The 18,431-nt window shown below is 39.5% G+C and overlaps 1 protein-coding gene across 1 annotated transcript; it reads right to left on the bottom strand.

Annotated features, from left to right (window-relative positions):
• Positions 1 to 14,968: 14,968 nt before the first annotated feature.
• Positions 14,969 to 17,823, bottom strand: sod2 (superoxide dismutase 2, mitochondrial). Its single transcript, XM_004568790.5, has 5 exons — positions 17,669 to 17,823; positions 16,822 to 17,027; positions 16,499 to 16,615; positions 15,700 to 15,879; positions 14,969 to 15,557 (listed from the first exon to the last, which is right to left on the bottom strand). Exons 1-5 carry the CDS (start codon positions 17,695 to 17,697, stop codon positions 15,412 to 15,414), a joined length of 678 nt encoding a protein of 225 aa, XP_004568847.1. The 5' UTR covers positions 17,698 to 17,823; the 3' UTR covers positions 14,969 to 15,411.
• Between the last annotated feature and the right edge of the window lie 608 nt (positions 17,824 to 18,431).

Genomic DNA, 18,431 nt, shown 5'->3' on the forward strand with positions numbered 1-18,431 from the left:
TAAAAATAGTCTCATAACGATTGTTTGCAAAAATTCCCACAGAGGCAAGAACAAAGTGAGAGGTCAGCATTTGATAAACAGTCCATTTGCTTTTGTTGGCAAGTGTGGTATCTATCTTAGTGATCTTTTTGAAGGATGAGAATATATCTCAAAATAAAATATAACAGAACATAATATAATATATTTTATTATAATGCAATGAGCGTGCAGCATTTTCTCTTGTTGTCCTTGGAAACATACCGATAACAACTGCGTCTAAGCAAATTCTTCAGTGCATTAATCTTAATTTTGTAGAATAAATCTGGAATTAGACAAATGGTCTATTGTTTCCTTCAAATAAGAAAGAGGAAAAGTGATTTGCTTTCCTATATTTGTTCAGGAAATTCTCTGAAAGAGCCAGTTCTTCTAATTGTTAGGCTGTAATCAGACTGAAAATTTGAAAAATTACATTAAAAAAGAAAAGAAAGACACATGGAGGCTGTCTTGGTACCAGTGATAAAAGATAAAGATAAGATAAAGTACAAACCAGGAAATTCAGTTTGAAGGCTTATCAGATGCCAAGACTCTCCACTGTAGTTGAGACAAGCCTTTAAAGCCAGATATGACTGTTATGGAAAGTTATCAGGGCATCTTATACTCCAGCAGACACCTAGATAAATGGTAAAACAGCTTTAAACTGTTCCATAGAAGCACCCCAGCCCCCTTTTTCCTATGTCAGAAATGCCTTAAACTATCACTCAGATATTTGCACCTTCTTCGAGCACTAATCACTTTGGTGTGCAGATAAGAGTTTTTTCTTTTACACCTGTCATGTGTAAAGACTTGGTCCAACACGAATGCCTTTCAGATGAGAAGGTCTGAAAGTCTGTGACTGTATATACTTCTCTGACAGCCAGGGTTCAGCTTTATTAGTAGTATGACAAACTGCATGAACTAGTTCCTTTAAACTGTGCACTGACCATAAAGTTCAATGCTTCACCATAAGAGCTAGTAGCATGCCATTTTTCACCTGGAATGCAGTCGTGTGAAAAATTGTTATGTATTCCTTCGAACATCCCATGAGTCGGTAGCTTGTAGAATAACCTTTAGCAGCAATAGCTTGAAGTAATTATTTTCTATATGACTTTAATCAATTTCTTATTGTGGAGGAATTTTGGCTCACTACAGCATTGCTTCAGTTCATTGAAGTTTCGGGGCATTGATTTATGCACGGCTCTCCTCAGGTAATTCTTCGGCCATTCTGTTGTTTCTGCTGTTCTTGGGATTACTGTCCTGTTGCATGACCCAATTTCAGCCAAGCTTTAGCTTTCAGACATTTGAATCTAGAATGCTTTGGTATACAAAGGAGTTCATGGTGGACAGCCACTGGTTGTGTGACAAAGCCCCCAGTTTCAGACGCTATAAAAAGTAACGCCTCTACCACCATGCTTGAAAGATGACATTAGGTTTTTGTGTTGATACACAGTGTTTCGTTTTGGCAGTGAATTATGGTCAAACATCTCTACTTTGGTTCTCTGTGTCCAAAAGGCATTTTTCCAGAAGTCTGGTGATTTGTTCAGATGCAACTTTGCAAACGTGATCCATGCTGCCATCTTCTTTTCAGAGGGAAGAGATCCAGAGGATTACATAGAGCGCTATGAAAGCATTTTTTTTTTTCATATGACTGACCCTATGCTTAGCTGTTTGGTTCGAAAAAACATATTTAGCATTAAATTAATAGAATGTTACATCAGATTTTGGGAATACAGTGAGGAGGAATGGCATCATCAGAACAGATCAAACTGTAAACACACTGTAAAGTAGGGCATGGATAATTCTTTAATAGCATGAGGCAGATACGGCTCTCTGTTTAGTGCAGGATAGAAAGTGTTTTGGCTTATGGTAACTCTCTCTCTCTGTCGCTCTCAGCTCATTTGTACACCTGAAAAAATCTGATTTATTCCTCTCTGTTAGGTGCTGGATGAAGGTGGAATATGTGTGTTATTGTGTTGGAATTTATCCCCATATGCCTTTGAGTTATTGGGTTGTGCTTCTCAGCTGCTGTGATCCTTCAAAATCAATCAACCTTGGCTGCGCAGGATCAGCACGCACACTTGTTGCCAATAATTATTAGCATTCGTTTTAACCCACTAGAGTGTCACACAGCTCAAATAGACTTGCTCAGCTAAGGCTAATTCAAGTCTCTATGTGTCAAACACAGCTCCATACATTTTTAAATCCAAAGAACTGTTTTAAAATGCAGTTTTATCCAGACTGGGGAGCCCCAACCTTTGATTTAGTGCATTTAAAAAATATAAAACTTGAAATTACTTCTATATATCTTCTACACTTGGTACCATCTTTCCTTATTTCTCAAGGTTTTGAATGTTTCACTCTCCTGCCAGAGGTTAAAGAAACAGACTGACAACACAAATTGGGATTTGCAGGGGGTAGTTCTGAGCGAAGACATAATAAATTTAGTCCTTGTGTGCACAATAGATGTTGTTACTTACCATTTAACAACCTTGAAAAACAAGTCAAAAACACTCCAGGGACAAGATTTATTTATACACAGAGGGATAATGACAGATGTGGACTAAACAGAAAGAAGTACTTCCGTGTGTGGAAGCCTGCGCCATCCTGCAGAGATCACACACGAACAATATCAACACAAATATGCGTAAAGACATAAAGTATGACTCATCATCTCAAGGATTTGAAGTGATGCTCGACCCACATGTTGTCTAATGTCTTATAGCCCTCAAAGTGGGAAATAAAAATATGCATTGCTCTCCTCCCCTCTTGGCAAATTCATGACACCAGTAAATCTTGATTCAAAAAAAGAAAAGAAAAGAAAAGCCCCGCATCTTGAAAAGCAATCTCACAGCAAAGAGAAGTCATACATGGAAAATTTAGAATGCTGTTTCCTGAAGAGGTTTCCAGGGGAGTATTTTTATTTTAACTCTTATTAATCATTCAGTGCAACAACAAAAAAACATCCTAAATCGCAGAGCCAGGAGTTGTTGTGAAAGAACAAACTGAGCTCTTCTCAGACTGATTGGCCACAGGTCTGCATGGAAAAGTCACATCACAACGGGAGATGCCTGCATTCGCTGGCTAAGATAAGACAATGGCCAAAAAACAGAAGCACATGGGAGGAACAAAGGCAACACAACACAAGCTGTTTATGGATAGGTGCAACATCTCCGTGATGTTTAAATACATGGAATGTCTTAAGCGAAGGAAACGTTGACTGTGTAACTGCTAATGAAATCCACCAATCCATGCTTTTGTAAATAACTGGGAAACAAGATAAGACACTGACAGAGCTCACAACACACTTAATTACAGAGTTACAAGAACAAATTAGCTTTAATTTAATACTAATATATCTGGTGGGCCTGTTACATAAAAGTCCATTGTTGTCAACATGTTCACCGAGACTTTACAGGGTGATAATTTGGCAATGTTGTATTTACATGCTCACTTGTTGTCTCATAGCTAAAAATAGCCACGATAAATCAGTTAAAGGAGCTTTGAAGTTGACCAGTAAAGCTCAGGAGTGAAAAATGTATTACAAACACGCAACTTTTAATGCGATACCTGTATTAAATTATGATATGACTTTAGCACATTTTATCCATAGTAGTAACATCAGGTTTTTATTTTGCAATATGTAGCACCTCAATCACAAAAACAGTTATTTCACAATTGCTATTTTTAATCTCACACACAAGCACTCTTTATGAGGTTGAGAAATTTCTGTTATGAGGCTGTGAAAGCAATTAATTGTGTGTCTGTGTGCAGCATTGCATGCAGTACGCATTTTGAAATGTGTTATGTTTATATATCTGAAAGGACACATGTGCGCTGTGTTAATTCATTCATCGGGACTTGTGCGGCTGTGCACTCGTGTGTTGATCGTAACCCCTGCAAAGTGTCGAAGCCCTCTGCGGTGCTCGGGTTAGTAAAACACTGCAGCAGATGTGTGAGGATGAGGTCACTCACATGCTGCCTTAAAGACTTATGCTGATGCTGAATCACCTCACATGGACAGAGAGCTCACAGGAGAGGCCACAGCAATACTTCTGTTCTACCTTGATAAAAAAAAAAAAAGCTTTTGAAAAATTACAAGATTTAAGTCTGCAAGAAACAAACACTAGCTATGACATTCATCTCTCAGATATTAAATGAGTGGCATTGGCTGCATGCTTGGCTGCACAGAAGACACTTAAATCACAAACCTTAAAGAACAGTGGAAAAAAACGAGTAAAGAAATAGAAGTATAAAATAGTGCACGTTCCCGAAATGAACATAACTAAGGCGATTGTATTAAAAAAGGAATAGCAGTATGAAGTTGACTGAGTGTGAAATTAGATGGGACAGTCAGAAGAATGCTTTGAGGGCTTAAATTTCTACGTCCGTCTACCCGACTACTGGTCACACTGCCAATATTGCATCTGTTTCTGAACACAGCAGTGACTATGGAAAATCCCCTGGCAGGAATAATCTCCAAACACACACACACACATACATGCAGGAAAACATAGACATTAAACCTGTATCTCTATGTTCTGCATATCTGTTATATAAGAAGTTTTCTCTTCCTCACATGTCCCTTCCTGTGACATGAAGTGGTCACGTTCCAGGGTTTTAACTTGACTTTCAGGGGGCTTGTTCACAGAAAAGAACTGCTGTTTAGACTTTTTGTCTTATTTAGTCAACATTTCAAATAAAATTCAGACTTGTGAGGCCTGAGAGCAGGAGAATCAAGTACACGAGGAAACTAGTTAAACAGTCCTCCAGCCCTAGTTCTTTCCTATACTGAAAACTGCTCTAAACTACTCCGATGAAAAATGAGCTTTTCTCTTCTTTATCAAACTCGCTGGACAAGAGATGAAAAATATTCTGTTGTGATATCGTAAGTAGCTTTGACCACTTTTTTTCTTCTCTTTTCAAAATACCTTCTGATGTGACCCAGTCATTTTTTCCATGCTGGTTTGTGCTCTTAGTTTTCCATTTGGAGATGTGTTTAGACAGACAATGAAATATGACAGAGCAGAATGATAAATAGATTCTCATGTATTCCTGCAAAAATACAGACAACCATCTCTTCTGTCCAGCATGATCTCATTATGTATGACATATGAAGTCAGCTTAGAACTGCTTTCACAGATTAAAATAACTTGCTATGATTGCTGGATCACACTCTAGAACAGGTAATGAGCTGATAATCGAATGCTTTCTAGGGTGATTTTCTGTTGTGGTCGGTGATCTTAGCTAAGTGGAACTGTTGTTTGACCCTAAAAACTCTTCACATGTTGTCAGTAACTAGGTTTTTGGACCCTTAAAATACCTACTTGGCATCACTTTCTTCACGGTTTCAAACACAAGTTTAAAATAGGCGTGTGAAGAATTGAAAACAGCTCCGAGACATTTAAATCCTCACTTCAGTGCATCTGGCCACTGATCACTGGGAATGTTTATTTTTATTATTCTTAGTGCACGAAAACCCCAAAACAGGAGAAAGAGATACCAAAATAGTGCAAGCAAACAAATTATGAAATACTGAAGTTTCTACAAAGATTTTCCATTGTTTGTTCTGCATGTGTTTCCAAGCTTCTAAGTTTTCCGGGGTGCCTGCATGGGGATTCTCCAGGTACTCCAGCTTCAAGAGGTGCATGCTAACTCGATATCCTAAATTACATGGTTGTCTGTGTCTCTCCACTAGTCATATGATAGACTGGACTCTTGTCCAGAGTCAGCTGGAATAATCTCTAGTCCCCAATGAGCCTAAAATAAATTAAGAAAATGGGCAGATTTGATTCAACCAGTGCCATTTACTATTTGTCATCAAAATAAAACATCTTCTTTAATGGGTCATCAGATTTTCTTTGGTTAAAAGGTTTCAGCACATCTGGATGGAAATCTGACCATTGTTCATAGAAAATATTCCCACTGAGCTCACATGTTGCCTCATAAACTGCCATGTGACATCAACATCAGTTTAAAAACACATTCAATGAAATGTTGCTGACTGGAAGCACACATGTATCAAAAAGACAGTGTTGTAATGTGGTGTGGAGAGAACCCAAGAGCAGGATCAAATGAACTAATACTAAGCCTTTATTCAGCTTGAAACACAAAGTCCAAAGCTTAACACAAACCAAATAAATACATAAAAATACACAAACTAGGAGCACAGGGAATACCAGGGAATACCAGGAACAGGATTATGTATACACTGAGGATTTGGGAAATGGAAAGGGGGAACTGAGACACAGGTGAAAGTAATCAAAATAGTCAGCCAGACAGAAAGTAAAAGCCAAAACAAATCAAATTGAAACAGGAAACAAGCTAAAGATTCACATATTAAGCATGGAGGCAAGACTGACTAAATAAGAAGACACAGACAATGGGACAGGAAAGAAAGACATGATAGAGAGAGAAACAGGGAAACACTGAGGGAACAAAACACTTGGAAAAATCCAAAACAGGAAGTGAAGCTAAAGACCAAGAGCTCAAAATAAAACACTCCGACAATAAAGCCAACTTAAAAGGCATCCAAAGCTCGAGGAAAACAGGAACCAGAACTCAAATATTACATTAATACTAAGGCTGGTATAAGGCACTAAAATTAGAATCGAAAATCAACTTAAGAAACATAAAAATGAAATCTTCAAACAGAAAAGCAGTAACATGTATACAGAAACCCAAACTCAAACCTATGGACTAACAATTCAAAGCTCAAAATGGCATAAAGCCCCTCAGACTGTGACAAGCAGAGGTCTATATGGCTATGGTTTCAGTCAGGAGACATGTGCTTAGCTACAATAAGCCACAGCTTACGTTACATTCTTATTTGTCTGGATGTGTATTTTTCAAATGACCTGCTTTCCAGATGGTGTGTGTTATGCAGAGATTCTCTCCTATGATACCTCCAGGAAAATATATGTCTGCTGCTGCTAACACAGCCAGCTTTCCACGGTGAATTGGTAAGGGTTAAGAGGAAAAAATGCACAGGGACAGCATATATCAGAGTACTAGAATAGAATATACCGTGTTCCACCTCAAGTGAACCTCTGATTTTATCAGAGTGTCGCTGATAGATAGTGGATCAAAGCTTGTGGTATCAGCTGATAAATAACAAAATTTTTTACTACAAAAATTACAGATCTCATTAAGTAATGCAATTAACCTTTAACATAGACAAGACTAATGTGAGCTTGCCAGACATTTCTTAAAAGTATTATTTGCATTTAAAATCCTGCATTTGTATGTGAATGTACAAAACTGGTAGTGTATAGATTTTAAACTCATTGCAGCACAGCATAGGTAACGACAACAGCAGAGATTAAGTGTCATAATTAAGTCATCAATCATATAACAAGCATCTGAATAAAGTTTTACATAGCATTGTTACTGCAAAGGAGGTTTTATCAATATTGCAGTCAGTATAGCACGTTGTGTAAAAGTGTTATATTTTTCAGGCTTTGGTTTTCTTATTTTTGTCCATCTGACCTTTCAGTTATCACTTATTACTTTTTGTTGAAGCTCAGCAGAATTTTTTTTTTCTTTTTTTTTTTTGGCCTGTCCCGTTTGGCTCTTTTGCCATCAGAATTGTTGTCTAAAGGCAAAGAAAGATGCCCAACGGATTTACTTTACCAAATTGACCATCCCAGCCTTGCCGTAATGGTCCATTTGATTCACCTTTTATTGTTTATTTTATTTTCACTTACTGAATACGGGACAGACTTGACTGGGGGAAAGAAGGGGAGAAAGAAAGAGGGAAAGAGAAACAGCTGAGAATAGGGACGGGGGAGAAGGGCAAAAGACAAAAACCAACAGAACGGGCAGAGAAAAAAAAATGCATATATCAATCACCTGGATCACCTGCTGAGAAAGAAAAAAGAAAGCAAGCAGAAGAGAACAAGAGTAATAGAATAAACAACATCACAATGATATATGGGAATATGACAGTAAATACTAAATATTAAACATTATTGTGCAGCACATAAGATCAACAGAACACAGTGTGCTTTGAGGTAGGAGCCAAAAAGGGTGTAGTTTGTGGGTGTGATCACCCGTGTGTACACCTGTGAGCATGGACGCGCTTGTTTTTTTTTAAAAAAATGTTCCTTCATGTAATGATCTGCTAGAGGGTGTGGGGGGCCACAGCCCCGTCCTCCAGGGCATGAAGCAGGTATGGAGGAGATCAAAACTCCAGACATCCAGAGGCCCCCAGAACACAAGAGACCAAGGAAGACCAACAGAGGGGCAGCTGCGCCACTGTCCCAGAAAGAGCTAAGGAGAGTCCCAGATGAGGGCTCACTCAGCAGCCGCGGAGCAGAAGCCAGGGGGGGTTGCAGTGACGCGCCCGTGAGCTCCGCCGGCAGCCAGCCGTGCCTGAGTGACCGAGCCCCAGGCCGAGAGGCCGGGGGCACCCCACCTCCGAAGTGGCCCGAGCGAGCCCCAGGCTCCAGGCCCCGATAAACGGCCGCCAAGGAGTGAGCCGGTGTGTACCTGGACGCCCATCCCCAGACACAAAGAACCACCAACGCACCGATGTCTGAGGGAGTCCGCCACTGGCAGGGGAAGTGGTGGTGGGGGGAGATAGACCTCCAAACCTTGGAGGGCCTGAGATGTCCTGAGATGAGAGGTGGCGCCTGACACCCAACCTGACATATAGACACAGAAATACAGGCACACACATATACAAACATCCATTCCCACCCTCATGCTCTCATATGCACTTACTCCACACAACCAACGTGGAGACAGACATAGAGAGACGCTGTACACACGATCACACTCCCCAAGTGTACTCTACAAACCGGGTCTAGGTACCCTTGCCCCTGGAGAGGGGAACTGCACCCAGACCCAGGTGGTGTTACCCTTTTCCCTGCGGTGGGGGGAGGCAGACCGCCCCGACTCCGCAGCAGCAGGGAGGCCCCACACTCCAGACCGCAGTCGGACGGCCAACTCCTCCTCCTAGCCCCCCCGCTCCAGCAGGTCGCAGAGAATGGGGGTGAGAGAAGACTCCAAACCTCCCTCCACCCGCTCATTGTAGTGTTGATGCATGTGTGTTCTAAGGTGCATTTATTAAGCAGAAATTAAGCTTATGCGTAAGTTTAAGATGGAAGGTCTGTAAGATCTTTCTTCACACGTCTGTCTGCTTCCCGGGTGTTTGGTGGCTAATTGATCGTTTACATCACTTCCAATCTCCTATGCTGTCAACCTCATTTCTGACATAGCTGGTCTAGTCCAATCATCTATCTGCCCAAAATCTCATCTGTCATTCTCCCTTGCAGACACTTTTGTCCAACTGAACTCTTTGCCTCTCCCATGTTACTCAAGCTCCATGGAAGCCTCCACCTTTTTCTCCACCACCAGTGTCTAGACTCCGGGGGTTCCTTCCCCAGTTCCTATCACCGCTGGGATCCATTCTGCTGTGATGGGCCATTGTAGTCTAATCACCAAACAGCTTGATTGAATTCTGTAAATAAATCATGTTCAGTTCCCTCTAATGATCTCTCCTCATCGAAATGGTTTCAGTGGAAGTGTGCCTCTCACTAAACCATTTTTAATGAAGGAAAACAGGGAGAATAGCCCAAATTACACAAAAGCTGGAATGAAATTCAGTGGCAACAAGTCTTATAGAGTGGTGAATCAAAACTTTACATTTTTGGCTCAAATCATCATCAATCTTCACAGGTACAACAGCAAGTGTCCGTAGTCATCTGTAAAACGCAATGATTTGGCGGCTGCATTTCAGCCAGTGGTGTTGGGGATCTTGCAGTAAAAGCATACCTGGATAAAATAAAATGCACAATGGAACACAATCAATCATGGATTGGCCTCCCCAGAGTCCAGACCGCAGCATTATTGAAGCAGTGTGGAATCATCTTCACAGAAAACAGAACAAAAGGAGGCCAACATGCAAAGAAAATCTTTGACTGTCCTTCAAGAAGCCCGGAGAACTTTTCCTGAAGACTATTTAAAGAAAATACAAGGAAGCTTCCCTGGGAGAGTTAAGACTGTGTTGAAGAATAAAGGTGGGCAGACCAAATATTGACTTTCAAGCTCATTGCAATTGTACAAACTCTATTTTTTTTTTAAGTTATATACTGTATTTCAAGTATGTTTGCACACAATTTAATAAATCTTTGCTCTTATTTCCCATTTTCCTAGCAAAGTCTAAAGAAATTAGGGGTGTTTAGTATTATTAATTGTTTAGAATCAATAAAATGATTTCGATCTTTATTAAATTTTGCAATTTTGTCCCACTGTGACATTGAACTTTGAATCTTTTAATCGTGTACACTTCTTTCTATCAAGATGTTGACCTGGTACTAAAAATTCCTTCCCTGTTTTTAAAGCCAGTACACTGTTGTACAGCTGATCCTTGGAGATAATATAGAAGGACACAAGAATTTCTCTGTTCTGTCTAAACACAACTGTCTTTCACAGACAAAGTTGTTACAACCTAGTAGGGTGGCACCATAAACTGTATAAAAAACATGCAGGTAGTTCTGTTACCAACTGGTTTGTGGATTATTATTGAAAAATATCAGCATAATATTTCTTCTTTAATTTTTCCCGATTTTTTTTGTTTTGTTTTGTTTTCAAAATGTATGTCATGAACAAGGGGTGTGCTTGATTGAGAAAACCATAAGGTAAAAATTTCTTCCTTATTCTTTATTCTATATTCTGTATTTTACTCTAAATGTGACCATAAAAAGTAAATATAGTGTACTGCAGAAAAGTAGAAACCATCAACTAAGACTAAGACCCATTAAGAAAAAGTGTGCTGAGTAAGAAGCAGTGTAATTTTTGTCAGACAATTTTATACATTCAGAGAAAACTAAACCCATTTTCTGCTTATAGTCTATAAGAAGCACTTAACGAGTATTTACTCTACTCACAGTTTGACTTATATTTAGAAACTCAGCACGAAGCTCACAGGGTTGTATGTAGTGTGATGAATGCTAATCTTTTAAGAAAGAGAAAGAAAAAACAAGTTGCCCATCACGTTACTGTCTGTTTGCTCTTTTAAAACATTGAAACAATATTTATGTGTTTACGGATTTTCTTCTACAAGACCACCAGGAGCTACATAATTTTGGGCATGGTCATTTTAGACCGGGAATAGCTCCATCCCATAAGGAAGTCAAGTCTGCTGCAGATGAAGGCACCTTATTGTATTTTAATACTCCAGTGTTTGGGTGTCCTCCAGTTTCTCTGTTTCTTTTCAGTTTCTTTCCTCTGACATCCTGAGTACCCAGCCAAAAAGGATCTGCCGAGTGCTGACTCTGTAAAGGAGAAGAGAAGACAGCCAATTTTTGACAGAAAAACTTATCCGCTCTCTTGATTAAATCCAAAGAAATGATTGAATCTCATTCAAGCTTAATTGCCAAGACGAATACTAGAGAAACAGAGGAAGCAGCTTAAAAAAATGATGGATATGGAAAAGGAAAATACATACAAAGAAAATGTCTGAGTTCAAAACTTCTCACTTTTAAGATTAAAAGAACACACTACGGGTGTTATATATCCACAAATATGAAAAGTTATCCACGAACTATTGTTCACTTTATAGAGAGAAGGGATCTTAGGTCTACAGTTAGCATCCTTTCATGAGCTACAGTTGGCAGTGTGGTGAACTTTTCATTTTTTAAATGAAAAGTCAGTGAGCTCGTGTGGATTTGTCAAGCTTGGATCAGTCCCACATAAACCCAAATGACCCCAGGCCTGCAGTGATTTATCACACTCTGCTGCCTAAACGATGTCCACAAGCCTTTGGACTCACTGGTGCGAGTGACTATTACATAACTGCAAAGAATTAACCAGACACCGTCACACCCTCTCGCTAAAACAGTCTTTTCCTTTCTTTTCTTTGCAGCACAGACTTTTCACAGTGTTTCACTTGTAGAAATGTCAACGATCACACGAAGCGCTACCAGAGGAAGAAGCACATTGCGTGCCTTTCTACTATGTTCAAGTTCTGTTTGTGTGTCTGGTCTTTTTTTTTTTTTTTTTAACAAAAATGACATGGACAAAGTTTCCCACAAAACCCTGCTGCCTGGTTCCTGGCTCGCGGTGCCTGCTGAAGAGCTCCCTCTCTAAAGTACTCAGTTTCAGGCTCAGACCCAAACGGGTGCCCTGAATTTTAGCTCCGTCGCCCTTTCTGCCAGGAACAACGGACGACGAATCCTGGAAAGTTTTACCTCCTTAGTGTTGACACCTCGCTTTTCCAGTCCAAATGGGACAATGACAGCTTGTGTAGGGCAGTTCACACAGAGAAACACCACGGGTCAGCTTTGCTGGTTGGAGGACAGGATGGCGGATCATAGAAATGTGATGACAAAGCTGAAAAATGATTTAGGAGGCAGACAAGAGATTGAAGATGCTGACATTTATTCAGGAAGACGTCATATGAAGAGCAGATCAGGTTTTAGAAGCACACAGATCATTTTTCAGTTAAAGTACAAAATAAACATTTGTTATGAAAATAAAAGAGTTAAGAAATGAGCACATGTGCTACAAGAGTACAGAGGTTTAGTCTTTATCTACTCTTCCCTGAAAGCAGACAGTCCCTGAGGCCTTCAGAGAAGCAAAACAGAAGACACAAGGTCAGGTCATCTAGCTCCAACTCCACCTTCCCTGACCTTTAAAGATCTGAGCAAAAACTGAGAGAGCTCAGCGAACAAAAACGACCCACTTTAAGAACTCTGGACGTTCCCTTGCATGCATCTGTCAGCACTTTGTGTTTGAAAACACAATAAAAGGCTTGAAAAGGGAAGAAAGGAGCAAAGTCTGACTGAATATTATGTTCTTATTTTTGAAGGCTTCTTTGTTTTTCTTCTTTCTTGCCCACCCAACATTTGTGGTTCAAATTTGTGACAACCTTAAACAGCACTGTGGAAGAAAATGTAAAGTGTGTGGAAGTAGAGGCCACAGTTTTAATCAGTAAAGACCAAAGTATTTGTTGGGCACGCATTTCCACCCCAAAGGCCCTGACAATAAAAATCAGGATGCGAGACTCAGCCGCATGCGAGTCTCGCTGCATGCCTGTGTGCGAGAAACCACAACGACAGCAGAACTTGTGTTTCCTATGAAACGTGTGTATAAAAATGTGAAAGTTCATGTCGTTTCTGAAGAAAAGGGGATAGGCAACAAAGCTAAATATATATGCATGTTTGTCTACGTATTACTTGAGTCTTGGATGCACTTTTTTAGGAAAAAGCAGTACAAAGAGAAGAGGGTAGAGGGGTAAGGAACAAAGGTGGTTTTTGAAAAAGGAGTTAAACTCAGCGACTGAGACGTTTGCTCAAGATTTTCCTCTCTTCCCTTCCAGAAGCTAAAGAAACTATCCTGTGTGAGTTCCATCTTTTTTTACAACTCGTAGATGAGGGAAATACTTTTTGGCATACTCAAACTTTTACAGAGCAAAAGTAGGCCACATTTAGAGTCATCCTCTCATAAATTTGGAGACTTCTGTTTTTAAAGGCTGGCAATGTCAACGTCACAAATGAGACCAATCCTGTTTGCGTGCTTATACTTTTTGCTCTGACGAATCCAAATCCTCCTTGCTTTAGTACATAATCTGTTACAAAACCCTGTAAGTCTGCTGTTGAAGTTATAGTCCATGCAACGGTACGTTAAACTCATGCTACACCAGTGGGTAATAATAATAATAACAGTATTTTTCTTTAAATTTTGTTTGTGAAATAGGAAATGAGTGCGATTTTATTGTATATAAAGCAAGAACAGAGTTTCAATTCTATTAAAAGTTCATATTTGGTGTGTTCACCTTTAGTCTTTAAAGTGGTCTGAACTCTCTTCACCATGTTTTCTTGTCATTTCTTTTTCCTTCTCCAGACTTTTGAAGGAAAAGCTCTTCTTTGGATGCTGGCTGCCTTTTGTTCTGTTAGTGTCAATAATGTTGAGGTCTGTGCTCTGGGGAGGCCAATGCATGACTGATAGTGATTCATTGTGTGTTTTCCTATCCAGCTATGCTTTTACTTTATTGGTAGTGCGTTTGGGATCATTGTCATCCTGAACAATGAAGCCATTGCCAATCAGATGCCTTCCAGGTAGTAGTGTATGGTGGATCAAAATCTGTTGGCACTTTTCTGCATTTATAATTCTGTGAGTCTTGATAAGATCTCCAACATCATTGGCTGAATTGAAGCGCCAACCATGATAGAGTCTCCACTGTGTTTTACAGATGGCTGTAGACACTTACTGTTGTACAGGTCTTGATTCTTGTGTAATTTGGTTTACCTCAGTCTTTTCTCCCCATGAAAAGCCACCCTTCCACTGAGATCATTTCTGATGAAATTTCCATCAACAGCAGGTGGCTTTGTTTTTGTTTGCCCCCTACACACATGAATTTCAGGTAGTCGTCATCTTGTCCAGTTTCATTGAACCAAAACACACAAAGATTTGGCTCTTTGTAAATTAGTTTGCACAGTCCTGTATACACAGCAGGAGCCTAAGCACAAATGTTAAGGGAACACTGCCCTCTTCTGGCAACATTGTAAATAGTAGCACTATGACCAGATGTAGGCATAAAACCTAAAGTTTTTCAGCTTGACAGAATCGTGAGGTTTATAGGACCTTTGTTAAGAAATCAAGGTACTTAATGCCTCCCCATTCTTGTGCTTATTATACATTTCCTGCCTGGATTTAAATCTTGATTGGACTGAACTCATCTTGGGTGAAACTCTAAAGTGCTAGACGACGACAACAACAACAACAACCCAATGTTGACATCCATCTTTTAACACCAATTGAGCTAAAATGCATTTGAAAACATGAGCTTCAGTGACCAGTATTCAACACTGCCCTATAATGGGGCCATGAGGATTTAAACTAAATAAAGTTTAAAACTGCATTTTTAACTCCAGCTTCTCTTATAGCTTAGAGGGGGAAAAAGTGAAATTTTAGAATCTTACAAGTAATGAAAAAAGGAAAGAAAGAAGAATCAAGCTTTTACAACCGTTTTATTACAATTTCTGCTTTTTATTATCATACAGCAAATACAAGGACTGCAATAACATTGTCCGATTTTAGTGTGGCTTAACTTGACTGAGACAGCTATAAGAATATGCACTCATGTTATCTTACACCTAGTATGCCACTCATAAGATGTGAGAATGGCAAAAGCCAGCTTTGATGTTAAAGTTGTCCATTATTGTGCGCTTTCAAAATTACTGGCAGTTGAGAACAGACCAGAGATAAACAGTACTTGCCCGCTAGCTTCAGCTTTTCCACGTACAATATATGTACCAAAAAAAAAAAAAAAAAAAAAATTTAAAGACAGTTTAAATGCCAGTTACCTTCTGAAGATTTGAACTGTCATAAGTCTGATTTAATGCAGGCAACTACCCTTTGATCCAAGTCTTAGTGGTTGCTGTGCATCAGCTTCTACTTTCTGGCCATCTGAAGACGCTCACTCACGTTCTCCCAGTTGACTACACTCCAGATAGCTTTCACATAGTCAGGTCGCACATTCTTGTATTGAAGGTAGTAAGCATGCTCCCATACATCAATACCAAGCAGGGGAATGAGACCTAAGCGCCAAAAAAAAAAAAAAAAAAAAAAAAAAAGGAAAAAATTAATATAAATAGGCCATGTTGCAGTTAGAAGGTCAAGTCGCATTCATTCAATTTAGTTTTATTTATATAGCACCAAATCACAGAAAGTCCAACTGACCTGTTGTCCCCTGCAAAGGATCCTGGTTAGCACAGGCAGCAATGCGAAGTCTTCCACTGTCCTTGTCAAAGCCAAGCCACCCCCAGCCTGAGCCCTGCACAGCCACCGTAACAGCAGACATCTTCTCTTTCATCTTCTGAAAGGAGCCAAAGTCCCGTTTGATTGCCTCCATTAGCTCTCCTACAAAGTTGTCAAACAGATGTGTATGCTTCTGTGAAATGGCACAACACAAATGTCTTGGCTGGAGTGTTTTCAGTGAAAGAAACGTTGCATCATCCAAGTGATGATGCAACCATTCCCCCAACTGTCATGAAATTTGACCAGTGGCCATGAGTACTATTCAATTTCCATATTAACAAAACTGAGCTTTAAGCCAATTAGGAAATGGTGCAATTTTCAGTCATTATGCAACAATAAAAAACAAACAAACTCTGCAACCATATTAATCAACTTTAACACGTCATAAAATGAAGTTGCACATTCAATAAGAGTCATGTCTCAGAGAAGTGATCTGATTAAAGACAGACAAGATGATATGTTAACTGGCTATGAATAGTTTTAGTCTGGTCATATACAGTTTCATACCACTAGGGGGAAGGAAACTATAATCCTTGACAGACAAGCAAGTTACCAAGTTGCTCAGGCAACTCTGCTAGTTAACAGTTACATAAATACTCATGTATCTAACAGAGACATTTTGTGGTCTCCTGTTGGTTTTAAGTTCAATATCCACTCCCGAGTAGAAAAACAAACAAAATACAAAACCCTGTTTCAATTTTTGTAAATTTCTCTGTCTTACCTTGTGGTTCGCCTCCACCATTTGGAGAGAGATTTGTCCAGAAGATGGTGTGGTTAATGTGGCCGCCTCCATTAAACTTGAGAGCAGGCTGGAGAGCAACCTGTGTTGTCACGTCTCCTAAAAATGTAAGTCAAAAATACACAACATACAGCTTCTGTCAAACTCTTACACATTTATGTTTTGGGGAAAAATCTTTAAGGAAAAAAAAAACTAATGTATGTATCAGAATCTTAATTACAACTTCATATAGACAACTACTTTTAAAGTCTTCATTTTCAAATCGAGTTCAAGCGAAGTGAAATATCATGCGACTCTGCCCATACCCTTTGCAAGTGCCTCCTGATACTTCTCTTCTGTAACATTTAGGTTGTTGACATATGTAGCATGGTGCTTGCTGTGGTGCAGCTGCATGATCTCTGCACTGACGTAGGGCTCCAGGGCACCATAGTCGTATGTCAGGTCAGGGAGAGTATGCTTCTGCCTCGATGCAGCTACCTTGCTAATAGTGTGGCTGAGGCTGGCTGCACACCTGAAAACAAATAATGAATAAATACAGCATGAAATAAGGCATGACATCATGAAAATGTCATGACATCAGCAAGAAAACTGTTATTCAGTTATTTAGGGATACATTCCAACAGAAATTGAGATATACCAAACAGAACTACTTTTAAAACTTTAGTTTCCTAATCAACTAGTAATTTGCTAAGGAGCAATTGACAAGGCTGTGCAACTAAGCCGTACCAAATTACTTCCCTGCAGGGTATCAGAGGTAGGATTTTCAGTTAGTTTTAGCTTACTTAAGCAACTGACCTAAATGACTGTTGTTGATACTAGATTTACGCAGCTCTTGAAGCACAGCCATCTACATATTAGTTCATTGAACATATGATACTGGCTCAATATTAAGACATTCGGTTCATAACTTCATGCACGAGTTCATAACAGCATGATTACGCGTTTAATAAACAAAAACCTGTATTTAGTGCGCCATAAGCTAACCTAGCTGAGCTGCCAGTTAGCATTTCGGTTAGCTAAGTGCTAGCTCTCAATAAGCAACTGTCACGTTCAAGAACAACTGCTGCTAGCAGAAGTCAAGAGCCCCCATTCCGTATGCACTTTGAGCGCAGTACACGCACCAAATGCTCAACAATGTGACAACAATCTTACCTACGTATTTGTCCAGCTCTGCAAAGCATGTTCCTAATGCTGTTCAATAGACAGAATGAAGGAATACACACGCTGATTACAACTGCCCTTGAAATGTGCAATTTCAAGTTGACAGAGGAGGCGACCGTACCATTACATCTATGCTGTGGGGGTGTCCGGGAATTAGATAAACACAGAGTCAACGGCTACATGTGACAACGATACACATTATTAGAGACACTTGGCAGATGAGAGAGACTGTATTAAAAACGCATCCCGATACTCTGAAATAATAATAATAAAAAAGCTCCTTACCTTCTGTATTATTTTGCAACTCCTCCCTTTAGATATTTTTTATTCTAATCCGTTTAATTTATTGTAAATCTGTTCACTCTGTTTATTTATTGCAAAACAAAGCATATATTTAAAGGAGTAGTTCTTATTACTGTCTACAAGCATAATTAAAAAAATAAAAAAATAACAGCAGAGAGTCACGTGAACGTTCCCCCGCAACAGTGGAGGCAATGGCGGAGATCGTCTATATTAAGACAAATGGCGCACTAAGAAGCAAACAACGCTTGCTTAAAAGGGAAAACCCTCAGGTTTGAATTCGGAACACATAATCACTTGTGGTGGACACTAAACTGAGAACAATTCTAGCATCCACCAGAAGTGTCAACTTCATGGAACAACAGGAAGTTATTTCTGCAACTGAAATAAAAAAGAAAATATGGCTTATTATCTCACAATTTCGAGTTATTTTTGATTAAGTCTACATTTCAAG

This window comes from Maylandia zebra, linkage group LG15 (assembly GCF_041146795.1).
Source record: "Maylandia zebra isolate NMK-2024a linkage group LG15, Mzebra_GT3a, whole genome shotgun sequence".
Classification (NCBI taxonomy): Eukaryota; Metazoa; Chordata; class Actinopteri; order Cichliformes; family Cichlidae; genus Maylandia; species Maylandia zebra.

Bases quoted from the DNA above. Each gene is read 5' to 3' on its own strand.
- sod2 (XM_004568790.5), bottom strand. From the start codon at position 17,697: ATGCTTTGCAGAGCTGGACAAATACGTAG. The intron at 17,028-17,668 runs GTAAGATTGTTG...ATTTGTTTTCAG, and splicing joins AGAGCTGGACAAATACGTAG to GTGTGCAGCCAGCCTCAGCC. The intron at 15,558-15,699 runs GTCAGTTGGACT...TTTGGCGCTTAG, and splicing joins TCCTTTGCAGGGGACAACAG to GTCTCATTCCCCTGCTTGGT.